Source organism: Anomaloglossus baeobatrachus, chromosome 1, assembly GCF_048569485.1.
Source record: "Anomaloglossus baeobatrachus isolate aAnoBae1 chromosome 1, aAnoBae1.hap1, whole genome shotgun sequence".
Classification (NCBI taxonomy): Eukaryota; Metazoa; Chordata; class Amphibia; order Anura; family Aromobatidae; genus Anomaloglossus; species Anomaloglossus baeobatrachus.
In genome coordinates, this window is record NC_134353.1 from 57,558,784 (window position 1) to 57,578,921 (window position 20,138).

General features: G+C 51.9%; 1 protein-coding gene across 5 annotated transcripts in view; it reads right to left on the bottom strand.

The window, feature by feature from the left end:
• Nucleotides 1–20,138, bottom strand: part of CTBP1 (C-terminal binding protein 1) — a 676,340-nt gene that overhangs the window by 413,670 nt on the left and 242,532 nt on the right. For all 5 annotated transcript variants that reach the window (XM_075346797.1, XM_075346799.1, XM_075346798.1 and 2 more), the window contains exon 2: nt 13,872–14,031. In XM_075346797.1, coding sequence (XP_075202912.1) covers nt 13,872–13,929 — 58 coding nt within the window. In that variant the 5' untranslated portion in view covers nt 13,930–14,031. The remainder of the gene's footprint in view (nt 1–13,871; nt 14,032–20,138) is intronic.

Here is a 20,138-nt window from a genome sequence, read left to right on the forward strand (position 1 = left end):
TCCGGGAGAAGGAGAACCTCCGCCAGGCGACATTCCGTGTCCGGGGACCGCTGTATGAAGGACAGGTGAGGCGGTTTGATGTCCGCCGGGGCTATGGGTTTATATATGAACCGGGCCTGGAGGCCGAAGTGTTTGTAGCCCGGCGGGATGTGAATGCCCACCTGCCCGAGGAGCACCCCGGCCGTAATCTGATGCCGGGTGACATTGTACAGTATACCCGGCACTGTGGAGAGAGGGGGTGGTTCGCCCTAGATGCCAAACTGAGGGGCAGCCAAGAGAGCCGAGTGAGTTCTGCACCCCCTCCCTCAGATGAAGCCGACGGCTTGGAGTAGGGCAGCGGAGCACCGTTGTCCAGTCCCCGTTGGGACCACCACTGAGTTTATGTTTGAAAGTTGAAATGAAAATGATAAGCAAAAATGGAACCGAAGTTCACCTGATTCAACCGTGATTGAGAAAACCGGCCGTTGCCGGCAACGTTGTCCCCGTGGGGACCGTTTAAAAAGTTGCATGGAGGACTTTCCATGGACAAGCCCGTGAACTTGCAGGGCAACCACAAACATTAGTGGCATGTAAATAAGTTGTTTTACCGTTACCGTTTCCGCAGTTACCGCCTCCGGAGAGGCGGGTTGGAGGGAGGGCCCTCAGCAGAGCAGGCTGGGGCCCAGCCACCACAGGAACCGGTGGCTACCCTCTGGAGGGGAAGGACAGATCCCGCTCGGGTAACTTGTGCTGGACTGGGGTCAAGGGGTGCTGCCTGGGTTTTAGGGGCAGCATCAGGGCCAGGTTGCTTGGGTGGGAGAGAGCGGAGACCGTAACCGTAAACCGTTAGCAACGTTTAAGAAATGTGCCTCCCTCCCGTTGTGGAATGATGTCATAAGTTGTTTGTGTGTTATTCTCTTTTACCTTTTTCAGAAAATAAAACCGGTGTTGGACGGGCAGCCCGCGGACGGTCTGCATTTTGCTAAGGGGGAATGTGACGCCCTGGGCAAGCCAGGGGTCACAGGTCATCACATCACCACACCCTACACCCCAGTTAGGAACACCAAGGCTACCAAAATCCTTGTTGCCTTCCTCCAGGGGCTGATGTTCACACCAGGGGGTGGGCCAGGTGGTTGGCTCCGCCCACCAAGGAGTACACAGCCCTGGAGGCGGGAGAACCAGGCAGTTTAGCTCAGGCAGAGCTTGAGTGAGGAACAGAGATGAGTTTAGGGGAGTGAAGCAGAAGGAAGTAGTAGTAGTGGAGCTAAAGAGGAAAGCTGAAGTAACAGAAAAGGAGTAAAAGTGAGAGTAGTAAAGCCTGAAGTTGGTCCGGATGTGTGCCCGGACAGTGACAGCAAGGTCAGCAGACGGCGGTGATAGTCTGCAGGGGGACTGCTCGGAGGTTGCTGGAAGGACCGCGGACAGGTAGTGGCCCGGCGGTCTGGAGCAGTATACAAAGAACAGTCAGCACCAGGGCAGGGGCCTTTCGGATCCCGGCAAGGCTAGGAGTCGCCATAATTTGCCAAATCCGTCAGTGAAGGGGACGTCTGTCTCCCAACAACCAAGTCCCGATTGAAGGCAACAGTCCGACCGTTACAGAGAGACACCGCCACCGCCAGGGCACCAGTTTCTCAGGGCCAGCGTCTGCGGGCAAAGTAGGGCTCCTCCGGCCAATATCCAAGCCGGGGAGCGGGTTACCGGTGGGAACCCATCGCAACCATTATCCACTTAGGTACAGGACAGAGGGACCGTCACCTACTGGGGAAAGCAAGTGCAGCCGTCCGTGGGAACCGTCTTTCCAGCCGTGTGTTTTACCGAGAACTGTGTCATCGTCTCAGGCTGAGTGCGTACCACAGTGCCGCAAGGCACAGCGCTGCCCCCGCGTCCCTGCGCCCACCAAGCCCTGCATCTCCCACCTCATCACTGGGCCCCGGGATCACCAACCCCTACCCACGGAGGGGCAACACAACAACTGGCTGCTCCATACCATCCCTCCCGGGATCCCCATACAGAGCAGCGGTGGTGTCAACAAATCACCACAACCGTGGGTGGCGTCACGGACAATAAACAATTCCCACACCCAAAAACCCCCTTTCACTCACGGGCGAGGAGCGCCGCTCGAGTCCCCGGGATCCGGCCCATCGCTCGAGCCACCGAGCAGCGGCAGGCCGCAGCAGCCGCGGCAGCCGAACCCGAGCAGCAGTGGGAGAGCGCGGCGTCCCCTCCTCCGCCCGCGACAGATAGTGCTGGTGATAGGAGAGGAGTTGGTGCCAGTGGCTCTGGTGGGTGCAGGCTCCGCTCATCCACTAAGCTGGGTTTCCCTGGGGCCTGCAGTACCACTGGCTGACTGTAGGTAGCGTGTGTCTTCCAGCTGAAGTTACCACCATTTAGCTGCAGCCAATGGTAAGACATCACATCCTTTATATTCACCCTCCTGTCTGCTGGTCTTTGCCAGAGATAGTTCTGAATTCCTACTACCTGGTTCCTGTTCTGTTTTGTGATTCCTGTGTTTTGACCTCTGCATGTTCTCTGAATACCCTCCTGCCTACCGTTTTTGTCTCTCACTGCCCGATCCGGATTTGACCTCTGCCTTGTTTCTGCTTACGTCCTTGCCTGCCTGATTCTGTCCCTGTTTTCCATTTCCTGGTTTGACCCTGCCGGACTACTACTCTCATTGGACTGCAGCCTACCACAGGTAGTGATCTCTGGGGCCCTGTGTAATTCTAAATCCCTGTATATAGGTTAAAGGGTTTCAGGTTTCTCGGGGTCCTGCTTTGTGAGCAGCTTTTCTCTACCCTGTCCATTACAGCTAGTCTGAGTCTGTGGTTCCAGGCAGGCGTTACAAGTCACAAGCCCACAATGGACACAAAAAGGGAGGCAATCCAATTAAAGCAAAACACACAAGTGGTCACAGAAACTGTACACAGGGGGTAAATAAAGGGGGGGGGAAGTTACAAATGACCAGGTAACTTTCACACAAAATACAACAGACAGCAGCTCAAACACAACCACAACCAAAACCTTCACGCTCCAGGCCTAGCTCCAGAATGAATTCTGAATAATCGGCACCCTCTGTAGGGAGCAGAGGGTATTTATCCAGATTTGGGAGTGGTCAGCAGTGGAACCACCTGAGCCTGTCAAAGAGAGACAATCCTGACACGACCATGACAGCAGTGGGTTGTCCTGAACTTACAGCTGTATGGCCTCTTTCTCCTCCTAGTGCCAGTGTGCCGCCCCCGCGACAGCCGACGGGCTGCTCGGATCCGGATCCGCAGTGGCTCGAGAGGTCTCCGGACCCGAGGCGGGGTCGCGCGGCCTCTCAAAATAAAAACGGGTGGTGAAAGGATTGGATAGTATTCATGACGCCACCCACGGGTCATGGTAAGGCGAGATACCACCGCTGCTGCTCGGGAGCGATGGAATGGCAGCTTGGGATGTTAACCCCTCCGTGGGCAGGGGGATGAGGTCCCGGGGCTCGGTGATGGTTGGCTGGGGACCAGTCGGGAGTAGAGGGGCACAACGTACTCCACAACGTAAACCAAAGTCTTGAATGCCTTGCCACTCTTGGGTGAGCACGCTGGGTCCATGCCCTTTTGGCGTTGCTGGTTGGTCTGAAGCCATGTCCCTTGGGAGTGTGTTTACTCTGTGTGGATCCCTTTTACCTAAGATTACTTGGGTCCCGCTCACTTGCGTGGCTAGCAGGGTGAGCTTGCTCTCAGGCTTCATGCTTGGGATGTTCTGGACGGATTTGGGAAGTCCTATCCCCTTCGTTGCGCTAGTACCCTGATTTTGGAGCGGGTGGAGAACAGTTCGTGAAGATTCCGTCCTCGTCGGGTGAATTACTGGGCTGCATAAAGCTCCTTCCTAGCCTAGGGTCTGCGTACCCCGTTGTGCCCTGGCCCCTGCCCGGTTGTAGCACAAGGCCGCCGATCTGCCCTCCGTGGCAGTACCGTGCCCCTGTCACTACCCCCTGTGACCGGGGTTCCAGCTCCTTCCAGGCCAGGCCAACGTCTGGCACCTGAGACGGGTACAGAAACCCAGCTCTGCAGCGTGACCTTGTCCTGTCACGGCTCACTGACACTCTCTCTATTCTCTGACACTTCTGGCCCTTCTTCTACCATCCCTCCATCTGGGCGGCCCTATTCCCCTCAGGCTGCCCAATGGGTGTCTGGTGGGTGTGGTGCAGAATGTTCCTCAGGATTTGTGTATACCTGTTCTTAGCAACACCAAATGGACAGGACCCGTAACCAAGGAGAAGCAGGTACTATGCAGAAGGGCAGATTGCACGGCACCCTTGTGACGACCTGATAGGCCAGGGTGTCACACCAGCCTCCTGCCAGTGATTGACAGGTCACTCTTGTCCGTGACCAGCTCCCCTGGCTCAGGCCCATGATTCCGGGGGTAGTGCATACACAATAGCATCCTAATGATGATGCAAGAGCCGGACAATCAATCTGCGCATGAACTATCCCTGGAAATGACGGCAACTAGGCAAGATGTCAGGTGATAGAGCAGGTCACAGAGCCTGACATCTCAGAAGACTAAAAAATTCCCATTGCTGGCACATGTACAGATAGATAGTCCAGCTCTCAAAACATCATTAGGACTCTACTGCGCATGCACTGCCCCCGGAGTAACAGCGCCTCTGTGCTGGATGTTGGCTGCGGGCGAAGGTCACATAGAAGAGTGACCTGTCAATCACTTGCAGGAGGCGTGCACCAGGAGGAGGAGGCTGGACAATCGGAGAGCTGTAAGTACAGAGCAAGCACTGCACTTGCAAGCTCTTATGCATAACAATTCGACAATGCATTGCAAGATCATAGTAACACAAATTTGTAATATAAAGATATGAGAGCAATCATTATTACGGGTACTTTACTGAGAAGATGTTACTTTGGGGTCTAAAAATCTGCTGACAGGTTGCCTTTAACAGTGCCACACAATCATGGTCACCTTTAAGACAAATGGTACCCTGTGCAGTGCCCATAGTTACTGATTCCTCCCCTATAGTGCACTGCTTCGCATGTTTATTTCTACACTGTTCAAGCGATATATAACATGAAATAATATATGATCACAGCGTTGGCTAAAGAACACTTCCATTTACAGTCATGACTAAAAGTATTGGCACCCTGGAAACTGTTGTAAAAAAATGAAGTATCGAAAATGTTAGCACCGTTCAAATTGTTGCAGAAAATTAGGTATTTCTCCCAGAAAATAATTGTAATTACACATGTTTTGTTATACACAGGTTTATTTCCTTTCTGTGTATGGGAACAACACAAAAATCTGAGAAAAAGGCAAATTGGGCATAATTTCACGCAAAAACCCCAAAATGGGCAGGATAAAATTGTTGGCACCTTTTAAAAATTGTGCGTAAACAATTTTGTTTCCAGCATGTGATGCTCGTTCAAACTGACCTGTGGCAAGAAACGGGTGTGGGCAATATGGAAATCATACCTAAAACCAGATAAAAAGGGGAGAGGTTGACTCAATCTTTGCGTCTGTGTGTGTCAAACTAAAGCCCGCTACACACGCTTCAATATATCTCACAATCCGTCGTTGGGGTCAAGTTGTAAGTGACGCACATCCGGCATCGTTTGTGAGGTATCTGCGTGTGACACCTACGTGCGATCAGGATTGAACGCAAAACCGTTGATCGCAAACACATCGTATCTTTGTCTAGAATTGAGCGTTTTGTTGCACGAACCTAGTCAATTGTAACGTGTGACATCCCTCATACGATTTTGGTGTCTGTGGCTATGTGCGCAGGTGTACGCTCTGCACCGCAGCTTAAAAAAGGTCCGCTTCAGAGCGCAGCTGAAAAGCTGCGTTCTGAAGCGCCTCACAATGTCTGTCATTCACTAATCTCTGTCAGTCGGTCACTATCTCTGTCCCTCACTCTCTGTCCATGTCAGTCTATCCCCCTCTCTCATATACTCACCGATCCCCGATCCCCGGTGCTGCACGGCATTCACACTGCTCCGGCGGCTTTTACTGTTTTGAAAAAGCCGGCCGCCCATTAAACAATCTCGTATTCCCTGATTTCCCCGCCCACCGGCGCCTTTGATTGATTACAGTGAGACACGCCCCCACGCTGAGTGACAGGTGTTACACTGCACCCAATCACAGCAGCCGGTGGGCGTGTCTATACTGTGTAGTGAAATAAATAATTAAATAATTAAAAAAAACGGCGTGCGGTCCCCCCCTATTTTAAAACCAGCCAGATAAAGCCATACGGCTGAAGGCTGGTATTCTCAGGATGGGGAGCTCCACGTTATGGGGAGTCCCCCAGCCTAACAATACCAGCCAGCAGCCGCCCAGAATTGCCGCATACATTAGATGCGACAGTTCTGGGACTGTACCCGGCTCTTCCCGATTTGCCCTGGTGCGTTGGCAAATCGGGGTAATAAGGAGTTATTGGCAGCCCATAGCTGCCAATAAGTCCTAGATTAATCATGTCAGGCGTCTATGAGACACCTTCCATGATTAATCTGTAAGTGACAGTAAAAAAACACACACACCCGAAAAATCCTTTATTAGAAATAAAAAACACAAACATATACCCTGGTTCACCACTTTAATCAGCCCCAAAAAGCCCTCCATGTCCGGCGTAATCCACAGACCTCCAGCGTCGCTTCCAGCGCTGCTGCATGGAGGTGACCGGAGCTGCAGCAGACACCGCCGCTCCTGTCACCTCCACACAGCAACTGAAGACAGCCGTGCGATCAGCTGAGCTGTCACTGAGGTTACCCGCTGTCACTGGATCCAGCGGTGGCCGCGGGTAACCTCAGTGACAGCTCAGCTGATCGCGCTACTCACCTCAGTTGCTGTGTGGAGGTGACCGGAGCGGCGGTGAGTAGCGCGATCAGCTGAGCTGTCACTGAGGTTACCCGCGGCCACCGCTGGATCCTGTGACAGTGGGTAACCTCAGTGACAGCTCAGCTGATCGCACGGCTGTCTTCAGTTGCTGTGTGAAGCTGACCGGAGCAGCGGCGGTGTATTCTGCAGCTCCGGTCACCTCCATGCTGGAAGCGACGCTGGAGGTCCGTGGATTACGCCGGACATGGAGGGCTTTTTTGGGCTGATTAAAGTGGTGAATCAGGGTATATGTTTGTGTTTTTTATTTCTAATAAATGATTTTTTCGGGTGTGTGTGTTTATTTACTGTCACTTACAGAATAATCATGGAGGGTGTCTCATAGACGCCTGACATGATTAATCTAGGACTTATTGGCAGCTATGGGCTGCCATTAACTCCTTATTACACCGATTTGCCAACGCACCAGGGCAAATCGGGAAGAGCCGGGTACAGTCCCAGAACTGTCGCATCTAATGTATGTGGCAATTCTGGGCGGCTGCTGCCTGATATTGTTAGGCTGGGGGGCTCCCCATAACGTGGAGCTCCCCATCCTGAGAATACCAGCCTTCAGCCGTATGGCTTTATCTGGCTGGTTTTAAAATTGGGGGGACCGCACGCCGTTTTTTTTAATTATTTAATTATTTATTTCACTACACAGTATAGACACGCCCACCGGCTGCTGTGATTGGGTGCAGTGTGACACCTGTCACTCAGCGTGGGGGCGTGTCTTACTGTAACCAATCATAGGCGCCGGTGGGCGGGGAAAGCAGGGAATACGAGATTGTTTAATGGGCGGCCGGCTTTTTCAAAATAGTAAAAGCCGCCGGAGCAGTGTGAATGCCGTGCAGCGCCGCACCGGTGATCGGGGATCGGTGAGTATGAGAGAGGGCTGCTCAATTCAGTTACTCAGGGGATTAGCGGTCACCGGTGAGTCCTTCACTGGTGACCGCTAATCAGGACGCGACACAGACAGAGCCGCAGCATGACAATGAAGTCGGGTGAGGTTCACCCGAGTTCATTCTGACAGTGCGGCTCTGTCTGTGTCTGCTGTCAGCTGCCATTCACCTCTGCTACATGGCTGTCTGTGGCTGCTGTCAGCGGCCATGTAGCAGAGCTGAATGGCAGATGACATAGTAAAAACGCATCCCTACACATTACACACGCTTGGCAAGTCAATAAATAAAAAAATAAAAAAAAAAAAAAAGGTGCCCAATGCATACGTCACAGAACATATGATCTAAAGGATCGCACATAAAATTGATCAATTTAACATAGACTACTAACGCACGTGTGACAGCAAATGAACGACCTATGTGCAATCTCATTCAATCGCATATGCGACCTGGGCGTGTCACATCACAAATGCGATTGTACAACTAATTGCAACGTGTAAAGCTGGCTTAAGCATGGAGAACAGAAAGAGGAGAAGAGAATTGTCTAAAGACCTGAGAACCATAATTGTTAAAAACTATCAACAATCTCAAGGTTACAAATCCATCTCCAGAGATCTTGATGTTCTTTTGTCCACAATGCGCAATATACAACATATGGCACTGTAGCTAATCTTCCTGGATGTGGACAGCAGACAAAAATCGATTAAAGGTTGTAATGCAGGATAGCCCAGATGGTGAATAAGCCCCAATCAAGCTTCAAAGAAATTAAGGTTGTCCTGCAGGCTCAGGGGGCATCAGTGTCATCACAAACTATTGGTCTACAAGTAAGTGAAATGAAAACGCTATGGAGGAGACCCAGGAGGACACCACTGCTGACACGGAAACATAACACAGCTAGACTGCAGTTTCCCCAAATGTGAGTAACCAAAATCCTTCTGGGAAAGCGTCTTGTGGACATATGGAACAAGATACAGATTTTTGGTAAAGCCATCACTCTACTGTTTACCAAAAACGTAATGAGGCCTACAAAGAAAAGAACACAGTACCTACAGTCACATATGGTGGAGGTCAGGGATGTTTTGTGGTTGTAACCTCTGGCACTGGGGGCCTTGACTTATACAAGGCATCATTAAATCTGAAAATTATCAAAGGATTTTGGGTGGCAATGTAGCGCCCAGTGTCAGAAAGCTGAGTTTGCATCCTAGGTCATGGATCTTCCAGCAGGACAAAGACCCCAAACAGTTCAAGAAGCCCCCAGAAATGGAGGAAATAAAACACTGGAGAGTTCTGAAGTGGCAGCAATGAGTCTGGATCTAAATCCCATTGAACACCTGGGTCTAGGTCTGAAAACTGAAGTTAGGAGAAGAGAAGACGTGTTCAAATATGAGAGACCTGGAGCAGTTTTTTAAAGAAGAGTCCAAAATTCCAGGTGAGAGGAGTAAGAAGCTTGTGGCCGGTTATAGGAGGCGATTGATTGCAGTTATTTATTCCAAAGGGTAAAGTGTGTGCAACCAAATATTAAGCTGAGGGGGACAACAATTTTGTCTGGCCCATGTTTAGCGTTTTGTGTGAAATTATGTCCAATTTGCCTTTTTTCTCAGTTTTTTGAGTTGTTCCAATACACACAATGGAAATTAACCTGTGCATAACAAAACATGTGTAATTGATATAATTTTCAGGGAGAAATACTTCATTTTCTGGAACAATTTCAAGAGCGCCTACACTTTCGGCCATGTAGATACCCAAAAAATAATGATATACAGCGCTGCCTGAAAAAATAATATACCATTCAGTACCATACAATGCTCATTTTGTGTTTTTCTCTTGGGTTTTGTATGCAAAATGACCACAGTGTGCACATGCTCCTATTGAACAGAGGTTTTTTTTTACATTTTTCTGGGGTAAAGTTCCTTGAAAAATTTGCACCTTTGGGCCAGTCCTGGATGACTCTCAAAGTGGGTGAGATGTGGTCGCGACTAAGATGCGTTAAATTCATTTAAGGCAACCTGTCGTGTCCCCAAATGCTACTAACCTGCATATATAGGGTTAATATGCAGGTTAACAGTGTTACAATGGTGTCTGGCCATGTTACGTGTTACTACAGGGAGAAAATCCTGGGAATACAGGCGTGCCCTGACCATTTAAAGTCACCACGTTCAGCATTGTGAGTGACGGCTGTAAGTACGCCCCGTTGCTGACGGACAGCCGGCTCTACACTGATGCACTGTCAATCAAACCGTGGGAGCGTGTTTACAGCTGCCGTTCACTGCATACTGAGAGTTGACGGTAGCTTCTGTGGCACACCTCTACCTCTATGACTGAAACCTGGTGCCTTTCAGGAGGAATATAGTTTATTTTCTCCCTTTAGCCACATTTCCAGTAAGGCACACCTCTATGACTGAAAGCCAGTAACTCCCAGGAGGAATAAAGTTTATTTTCTCCCTGTAGCCACATTTTCAGTAAGGCGCACCACTATGACTGAAAGTCGGTGGCTCCCAGGAAGAACACAGTTTATTTTCTCCCTGTAGCCACATTTTTAGTAAGTCGGCCAGACGGCATTGTAATGCTATTAACCCGCAGATTAACCCTATGTTTGGAGGTTAATAGCATTTAGAGACATGAAAGGTACCCTTAAAGAGGCATGCCCCTCTTAGTGAATTTGAACTTTAAGACTGGTCTACAAAACCCCAGCCTAAAGGGTACTTTACACGCTAGCGATCTCATTAGCGATGTGAAATTGTAGATCGCAAGTGCGATCTTTCGAGATCGCACATAGGTCATTTTACGCATGTGCGATCTCGAAAGATCGCACTTGCGATCTACAATTTCACATCGCTAATGAGATCGCTAGCGATGTCGCAGTGTGAAAAGTACCCTTAAATGAGTCTTAAGGGTGCTTTACACGCTGCGTCATCGCTAGCGATTGCTAGCGATGTTGCGAGCGATAGCACCCGCCCCCGTCGTTCGTGCGACATTTGGTGATCGCTGCCGTAGTGAACAATATCGCTACGGCAGCATCACACGCACATACCTGTGCAGCGACGTTGCTGTGACCGCCGAAGAATCCCTCCTTCAAGGGGGAGGTGCGTTCGGCGTCACTGCGGCGTCACTAAGCGGCCGCCCAATAGAAGAGGAGGGGAGGAGATGAGCGGCCGGAACATGCTGGCCACCCCCTTCCTTCCTCATTTCCGATGGACCCAGGTAAGGAGATGTTCCTCATTCCTGCGGTGTCACACACAGCAATGTGTGCTGCCGCAGGAACGACGAACAACCTGCGGAATGAAACACCAACGACATTATGATTTGGAGCGACGTGTCAACGATCAACGATTTTTGCCGTTTTTGCGATCCTTGTCTTCGCTCCTAGCTATCACACGCTGCGATGTCGCTAACGACGTGACCCCGACGATATATCGTTAGCGATGTCGCAGCGTGTAAAGCACCCGTAAGTCTTTAGAGGATGCATGCACCCGTCCTTGTGAAATTGGATTGTAAGCTCCGCTGGGACAGGCAGCAGGACGGATTGGCGAATTCTCTGTATAGCACTGTGTAACATGTTCATGCTATATTAATGGAGGAGAATGAAAACAAAGCCATTCATTTTACAAGAATATGCAATTTTTCAAATGACACGTTTTCATGGCTCAGTTGAGTAGACAGCAGTCTGGAATAATTATTTTCCCCAGTTTTTCATTGTTTATTTTCTATCTGGAGAATGTATGCATATTAAATTAGACTTTCAGCTGCAACTTGATATTCATTTTGTGTAAAATTCTGCAAATTCAATTACGGTGCCGTGATGAATATTATAGATGAAACGTGCAATAAATCTCACATTTATACAGATAAGTAGCACATGAGAATAAGCAGAGAAATTGCAGGAATATTAAGTTCAGAGCATATCATTGCTTAGCAATAACTACATAATTTAAAGGGAAATATTGTCCGATGAGATAAATTCACCTAAGAACCACGACTGAAATCCATTTAAAGGCAAAAATAACCTTCATGTTTATTAGTCTGGTTACAGCTTTTGCCGCCTTTGCTAACACGGTCTCATCAGTAGAAGACAGTTATTGTCATGTGCTGTCCGGATCTGCGCTCGCGGATGACAGCAATGGAGTCGGATCCTGTTTACACTGCAGAGTTTGACAGGTAATCTGATTTGTTTTTTGTGCTCAGCTCTGCCGGGCGTCGGCTGAGTTGTGTCCACTGGTCCCTGCTGGGTAGGAGTTAATGGGGCTTTACACGCTACGATATCGTTAATGTTTTATCGTTGGGGTCACGTTGTTAGTGACGCACATCCGGCGTCCTTAACGATATCGCAGCGTGTGATACTTACCAGTGACCTTAAGCGACCTCAGAAATGGTGAAAATCGTTCACCATGGAGAGGTCGTCCCAAAACCAAAAATTGGTAATGGTTGATTATCGATGTGGTTCGTCGCTCCTGCGGCAGCACACATCGCTATGTGTGACACCGCAGGAGCGAGCAACGTCTCCTTACCTGTCGCCGCCGGCAATGTGGAAGGAAGGAGGTGGGCGGGATGTTACGTCCCGCTCATCTCCCCCCCACCGCTTTGATTGGCCGGCCGCTTAGTGACGTCGCGGTGACGTCGCTCTGATGGCGAACGTCCCTCCCCCTTGAAGGAGGGATTGTTCGGCTGTCACAGCGCCGCCGACGACCAGGTAAGTGCGTGTGACGCTGCCGTAGCGATAATGTTCGCTGCGGCAGCGATCACACGAAATCGCATGCATGACGGGGGCGGGTGCTTTTGTGTACGATATCGCTAGAAATTGCTAGCGAATTCGTAGCGTGTAAAGCCCGCTTTAATCCTCTTCTGAGAGTCAGAGAGCTGGTCTCTCCCTATTTAAGGATGGGGAGTTTGTTAGGAGGTCGCCGAAGATAGCATCTGCTTGTGTTCTTGCGAAGATCCACTGTCCTAGGCGATCCTCTTTGGTGACCTGCGATCTGCTGCTTGTTTGTTGTGGTAATGTCTCTTGGCGTACCTTTCATCCTCCCTTAGATTTTACTGCCCCCTGTGCCTTTATGTTAATCCTTTGTGGTTGTTTGCAGTGTGAGCAAGTTTCTGTTCAGCCCCCTGTCCATGTCTTTTGAGAGGAGAAGGGTTATTTTGGAGTGCCCTGCCCCCCGGGGTTAGGGGTACGGGGAAGTTAGGTCAGGGCCTGGTGAAGAGACAGGGACACACTGGGGGCCCAGACCTGGCTACCATCAAGCCTACCTCTGGGAGAAGTGTCAGCGCAGGGATCCCAGTCTAAGGGCTAGTTCAGGTCTCCCCTGCTATCCTAGCCCACCTTTGACAGTTATTAAATTAGGCTAGACCTTGCTCGTGGACTCATATCCTCCATGACGTATAATATAAAAGTGATATAGAAGATGCTTCACATTGTGCTGAGCTGCTGCACATTGTGAATGCAACCTTACAAAATGTGTCACAGTGCAACTGCCAAGTTTGATACCATGGACTGTAACTACCAAGTGTATGTGCCTATATTGTGTAACCACCACCAATTGAGTTTTCACAGAGTACCATAGGCTTGAAATATGTAATATTGTGGTTTTGACCACAAGACGAAAGTTGATTGTAAACCTAATAGCCAGACACAGTCCACCTAGATCCCCACTAGGTCATACTTGCCAACTTTTGGAAGTGGTCCTGCGAGAGATTGTGTAGTGCCCAATTTGTTTCGCAGAACTGTGACCATTTTTTACAGACTATGCCTTTTCTGCAACACTCTTTTGTACAATCTTAAGTGGCTCCATCTAAAGACAAAAAACATCCCAGCATAAAGCAAAAATTGCGATTTCTGCGATGTTTCATGAGGCTTTTCCACCACTCAAGAGATTTTCAAACTCTTCCAGAATGTCTACCCTTTTTCCCATTAGGACTTCTAGTATCACTTTTCAATACTCACAATCATATGGTCATGCATTGAAGACTGTTTCTGCCAACTTGAAGAACAATGAGGAAGGATCTTACATGGGAGGAGAGGATGAATTGAGAAAAATTATTTAGGTGCCCCATTTGTCAAGATCCCTAAATGTTGGACCTAAAACAATTATTCTGTTAACTGCAAATGTAAATTAATATTTCCTAAAGAAAATGTAAGATCCTCACCTTCAAATATCCGATCTAATCTCTGGCGCTTCACTTTGTGTTTGTCCATGAGAGACATGAGACTTGGGCTCCACCAGTCGTCCCTAGGCAGTTTTCCACCACTGGTTCAAGGATAGTCCACCACAGAAAATATAACCTTGTTTCCCAAGTAGAAAATTACCTGCAAAGAAAAAAAATGGCCAGAATGTCAACCCAAGGATTTATCATCAGCCTTTTATAACTCATGGGTCATCATGATAATATTTTTTATCTAACCAAGGTTTATTAGCAAAATATCCTCACTTTGAAGACATATAGGTTATGTCCCAACCAGTGATGACAGAGCACTACCATCACTAGTTACGAGTACCGAGCACCCGAGCATGGTAGTGCCCGCTCATCACTAGTTACCAGTACTGAGCACCCGAGCATGGTAGTGCCCGCTCATCACTAGTTACAAGTACCGAGCACCCGAGCATGATAGTGCCCACTCATCACTAGTTACGAGTACCGAGCACCCGAGCATGGTAGTGCCCACTCATCACTAGTTACAAGTACCGAGCACCCGAGCATGATAGTGCCCACTCATCACTAGTTACAAGTACCGAGCACCCGAGCATGGTAGTGCCCACTCATCACTAGTTACGAGTACCGAGCACCCGAGCATGGTAGTGCTCGTGTGTCTCCCTGGGCAAGCCAGGGGACACAGGTCACACACCACCACACCCCACATCCCAGGTAGGCACACCTAAGCTGAACCACAAATCCTTGTTGCCTTCCTCCAGAGGCTGATGATTCACACCAGGGGGTGGGCCAGGCGGTTGGCTCCGCCCACCAAGGAGATCACAGCTCTGGAGGCAGGAAGTACCAGGCAGTCCAGTGAGGGACGTGAGAGATAGAGTCAGGGAGGAGGAAGTAGAGGAGTGGAGGAGTAGCCCAGGGTGGCTAGAGTAAACAGCTAAGTGACGGAAAAGAAAGAAACGTGGTAAAGGAGGAGAGCAAGTGTGGTGACAGAGAGAGAGAGAAGCCTGAAGGTCCAGCTTTGTGTAGGGCCAGAACAGCAAGGTCAGCGACGGCGGTGACCGTCTGGAGTGGGACCGTTTGGAAGTTCCTGGAAGGACCCCGTTGGCTGTGTGCCCGGTGGTCTGGAGCAGTGTTCCGAAAGACAGTCAGCACCAGGGCAGGGGCCTCTCGGACCCCGGCAAGGCTAGGAGTCGCCAAATTTGCCGAATCCGTCAGTGAAGGAGACGTAGATTCCCCCAACAACCAAGTCCCGATTGAAGGCAACAGCCCAACCCGTACAACAGAGGCACCGCCACCGCCAGGGCACCAGTCTCTGAGGGCCAGCGCCTGCGGGCAAAGTGTAGTGCTCCTCTGGCCCAGCTTGAAGCCGGGGAGCGGGTTACCGGTGGGGACCCATCGCAACCAACCGTACATACAGATGCAAGGAAAAGGGACATCACCGTCACCTACCGGGAGTGCAGGTGCAGCCGTCTGTGGGACCGTCCTACCAGCCGTTTGGTTTACCGTACAAACTGTGTCCATGTCTCAGGCTGAGTGAGTACCACAGTGCCGCAAGGCACAGCGCTGCCCCCGCGTCCCTGCGCCCACCAGGCCCTGCACCTCACAAGCCATCACCGGGCCCCGGGATCACCAACCCCTACCCACGGAGGGGCAACACAACACCTGGCTGCTCCACATCACCATCCCCGGGATCCCCGTAATAAGCAGCGGTGGTGCTACCAATCACCACAACCGTGGGTGGCGTCACGGACATTATCCCAACACCCCAAACAACCCCCCCCTTTCACTCACGGGCGAGGAGCGCCGCTCGAAGAAACCCCCGGGATCCGGCCTACGGCTCGAGCCACCACTGAGCAGCCGGACCCGAGCAGAAGGGGTGAGCGCGGTGTGCTGACACCCTCCTCCCCGCCCGCGACAACTTGGCGTCACGAACAGGATCTTACCGCTCTGCCGTCTGGTAGAGGTGCGCCTTGTTACCGCCGGAGGTATCCGGCAGAAAAATTGCAGAAGCCGCCATCTTTGGCGCGAAAAGTTCCCGCTCAAGCGTCTTCTCGAGCAGTAGAGGCGCGAAGGCCAAGACCCCGCCCCGAGAGAGGAGGGGCCGGAAAGAGCTAAGGGGGACGCGATGGCGGCTGGCCGCATGTAGCTGCGGCTATAAAAGCAGGGACGCCAGGACCTTGCAAACATACCGTTCCTGGAAGCAAACGAACCAGCCATCATGTGGATGCCGTCCCGTGACACCGAAGCCCCCGCGCCTGGAACCGCGGCGTGGGTGGAAATCCGAACCGCGCAGCTCTACCAGAGGCTGCAGGTCAGGATGCAGCTCCTCATGGAGGAGTGGGAGGCCGACATGGCGGACGTTGTAGCCACCGTGCGGAGACGCGAGGAGGAAGCGGAGAAAGGGAGGGTGAGTGACCCACGTCCCGACGCCCTTGAGGGGCCGGTCATCGCGGCTGTGGGGCCCGGTCCAAGCCCTCTCCCTTCGCTGCCTCCCTCGCCACCCGTCCCGGAGGCCGTGACCCCGCCACTAGGCCTGCTACCACCGCAACCGGTAGCAGTACCCAGCGTCCCCGCCCAAGCGGGCCGACCTGTAGCCGGAGCCCGCGGCACACCGGAGGTGTTACCGTGGAAGACGCCGAAAGTAGAACCGGAGGCATCCCTTGAAAGACTCCCCGAGCCGGAGCCGATGACCCGTTCCGAGCCGAAGGCCCGGCAGCGGAAAGCCCCTATGCCCATCCCCCACACCTCGGCTGAGGTCGCGCCGGGTTGTTGCTGTAAGGCAGCGCCCAAGGCCAAGACACCGCGGGACATGCCGCCCAGGTTCCTAACGGTGGGCAATGTCCAGGATGTCCCGCAGGGCCCGACCCGTGCGCCGGCGCTGGCGGCAGCGCCGTACTGGGATAGGGAGCCGGTACCGCTGGGCCTGGAGATCGCCGAGAGGGAGCGGAAGAAGGCCGAGCTGGTGGCCAGGGCGATCCAGGAAAAGGAGAATCTCCGGCAAGCGACGTTCCGTGTCCGGGGACCGTTGTACGAGGGGCAGGTGAGGCGGTTTGATGTCCGCCGGGGCTACGGGTTCATATACGAGCCGGGCCTGGAGGCCGAGGTGTTTGTAGCCCGGCGGGATGTGCATGCCCACCTGCCCGAAGAACATCCCGGCCGCAACCTGATGCCGGGAGACATTGTACAATACACCCGACACTTTGGGGAGCGAGGATGGTTTGCGCTGGACGCTAAACTCAGGAGGGGCCCGGAGGCCCGAGCGAGCGCAGACCTCTACCCCTTGCCAGTGACCCCAGCGCTTGAAGGGCCGGAGTAGGGCAATGGATGCCCGTAGCACCGTCCCCGTTGGGACCACCTGCTTGTTTGTTTGAAAAGTTGAAAGTTTGAAAAATGATGAAAATGAAAATGATCCGAAGTTCACCTGATTTGTTTGTTGATTTGCAACCGGCTGGAGCCGGCACCGTTGTCCCCGTGGGGACCGTTCAAAAATGCATGGGAACTATCCATGGACAAGCCCGTGAACTTGCAGGGCAACCACAGACGTTAGTGGCTTGTAAATATGTTGGTTACCGTTACCGTTTTCCGCAGGCCACCTCCGGAGAGGCAGGTTGGAGGGAGGGCCCTCAGCAGAGCAGGCTGGGGCCCAGCCACCAAAGGAACCGGTGGCTACCCTCTGGAGGGAAGGACAGATCCCGCTCGGGTACCGTGTGCTGGACTGTGGGTCAAGGGGTGCTGCCTGGGTTTTAGGGGCAGCATCAGGGCCAGGTTACTTGGGTGGGAGAGAGCGGAAACCGTAACCGTAAACCGTTGCAACGTTTAAGAAAATGTGCCTCCCGTAAGGGAAGATTGTTGAAAATGTTATGATGTTTAACCCTGTTATCCCCTTTTTACAGAAAAATAAAACCGGTGTAGGACGGCAGCCCGCGGACGGTCTGCGTTTTGCTAAGGGGGAATGTGTCGCCCTGGGCAAGCCAGGGGACACAGGTCACACACCACCACACCCCACATCCCAGGTAGGCACACCTAAGCTGAACCACAAATCCTTGTTGCCTTCCTCCAGAGGCTGATGATTCACACCAGGGGGTGGGCCAGGCGGTTGGCTCCGCCCACCAAGGAGATCACAGCTCTGGAGGCAGGAAGTACCAGGCAGTCCAGTGAGGGACGTGAGAGATAGAGTCAGGGAGGAGGAAGTAGAGGAGTGGAGGAGTAGCCCAGGGTGGCTAGAGTAAACAGCTAAGTGACGGAAAAGAAAGAAAAGTGGTAAAGGAGGAGAGCAAGTGTGGTGACAGAGAGAGAGAGAAGCCTGAAGGTCCAGCTTTGTGTAGGGCCAGAACAGCAAGGTCAGCGACGGCGGTGACCGTCTGGAGTGGGACCGTTTGGAAGTTCCTGGAAGGACCCCGTTGGCTGTGTGCCCGGTGGTCTGGAGCAGTGTTCCGAAAGACAGTCAGCACCAGGGCAGGGGCCTCTCGGACCCCGGCAAGGCTAGGAGTCGCCAAATTTGCCGAATCCGTCAGTGAAGGGGACGTAGATTCCCCCAACAACCAAGTCCCGATTGAAGGCAACAGCCCAACCCGTACAACAGAGGCACCGCCACCGCCAGGGCACCAGTCTCTGAGGGCCAGCGCCTGCGGGCAAAGTGTAGTGCTCCTCCGGCCCAGCTTGAAGCCGGGGAGCGGGTTACCGGTGGGGACCCATCGCAACCAACCGTACATACAGGTGCAAGGAAAAGGGACATCACCGTCACCTACCGGGAGTGCAGGTGCAGCCGTCTGTGGGACCGTCCTACCAGCCGTTTGGTTTACCGTACAAACTGTGTCCATGTCTCAGGCTGAGTAAGTACCACAGTGCCGCAAGGCACAGCGCTGCCCCCGCGTCCCTGCGCCCACCAGGCCCTGCACCTCACAAGCCATCACCGGGCCCCGGGATCACCAACCCCTACCCACGGAGGGGCAACACAACACCTGGCTGCTCCACATCACCATCCCCGGGATCCCCGTAACAAGCAGCGGTGGTGCTACCAATCACCACAACCGTGGGTGGCGTCACGGACATTATCCCAACACCCCAAACAACCCCCCCCTTTCACTCACGGGCGAGGAGCGCCGCTCGAAGAAACCCCCGGGATCCGGCCTACGGCTCGAGCCACCACTGAGCAGCCGGACCCGAGCAGAAGGGGTGAGCACGGTGTGCTGACACCCTCCTCCCTGCCCGCGACACTCGCTCATCACTAGTTACAAGTACCGAGCACCTGAGCATGGTAGTGCTCGCTCATCACTAGTTACCAGTACTGAGCACCTGAGCATGGTAGTGCCCACTCATCACTAGTTACGAGTACCGAGCACCTGAGCATGGTAGTGCTCGCTCATCACTAGTTACAAGTACCGAGCACCTGAGCATGGTAGTGCCCACTCATCACTAGTTACGAGTCCCGAGAACCTACGCATGGTAGTGCTCGCTCATCACTAGTTACGAGTCCCGAGAACCTAAGCATGGTAGTGCTCGCTCATCACTGGTCCTGACCATCAAATTACAGTATGTAAATTAAATTGATCAGAGCCACAAAACACAGACAAATACTGAAGATTTCTCTTTAAGGGGTTTCCAGAGTCTATAACCCCTTATACATCTATAGGTCTGCAAAGAGTGGTGTGTACATTTGTACATTATACTGAAACAGTCCATGTACTGGCTTTTCCCTCTCTGCTCCCCACCCCTATTCTCTGACAGGGAAAGTCCCGTACTGTAATATAGATAGTGTACCTTTAGCCACTAATATCTGATTAATTTTGTTTTACTCCCAGAAGCCCCACTCCCTCCAATCTACTGCATGAAGGGGCCACATGCTTCAGGTATATGAAATTACCCTTCGGTGTCTGATATTGCAGCTTAGCCTCATTCATGTGATCGCTGTAATACCAGACTCAGCCACTGGACAAGAGTGGCGCTATTTCTGATAGCAGCCTTGTCTTTCTAATATCACACCACTGCCAAAGTAATGTACGGATGGCTCTTTTCTCTAGTCCAATTTTATATCTTGAAAGACAAAAAAAATAGAATATTAAAAGCAGGATAAAAAGCCGGAGCGCCTTCTGAGTATTTTCCCATTTTTCACTCCGCGGCGGCTGTGCCGAGCGGCTTGTTAGCTGAACACATAAGGCCATTTACTACTTATACATCTTAATATTTCAATGACAGAAAATATCAGCACTCAATACATAAAAGCTTGTGGAGCCAATTCAAGGACACATTACTCAGGAAGACGTC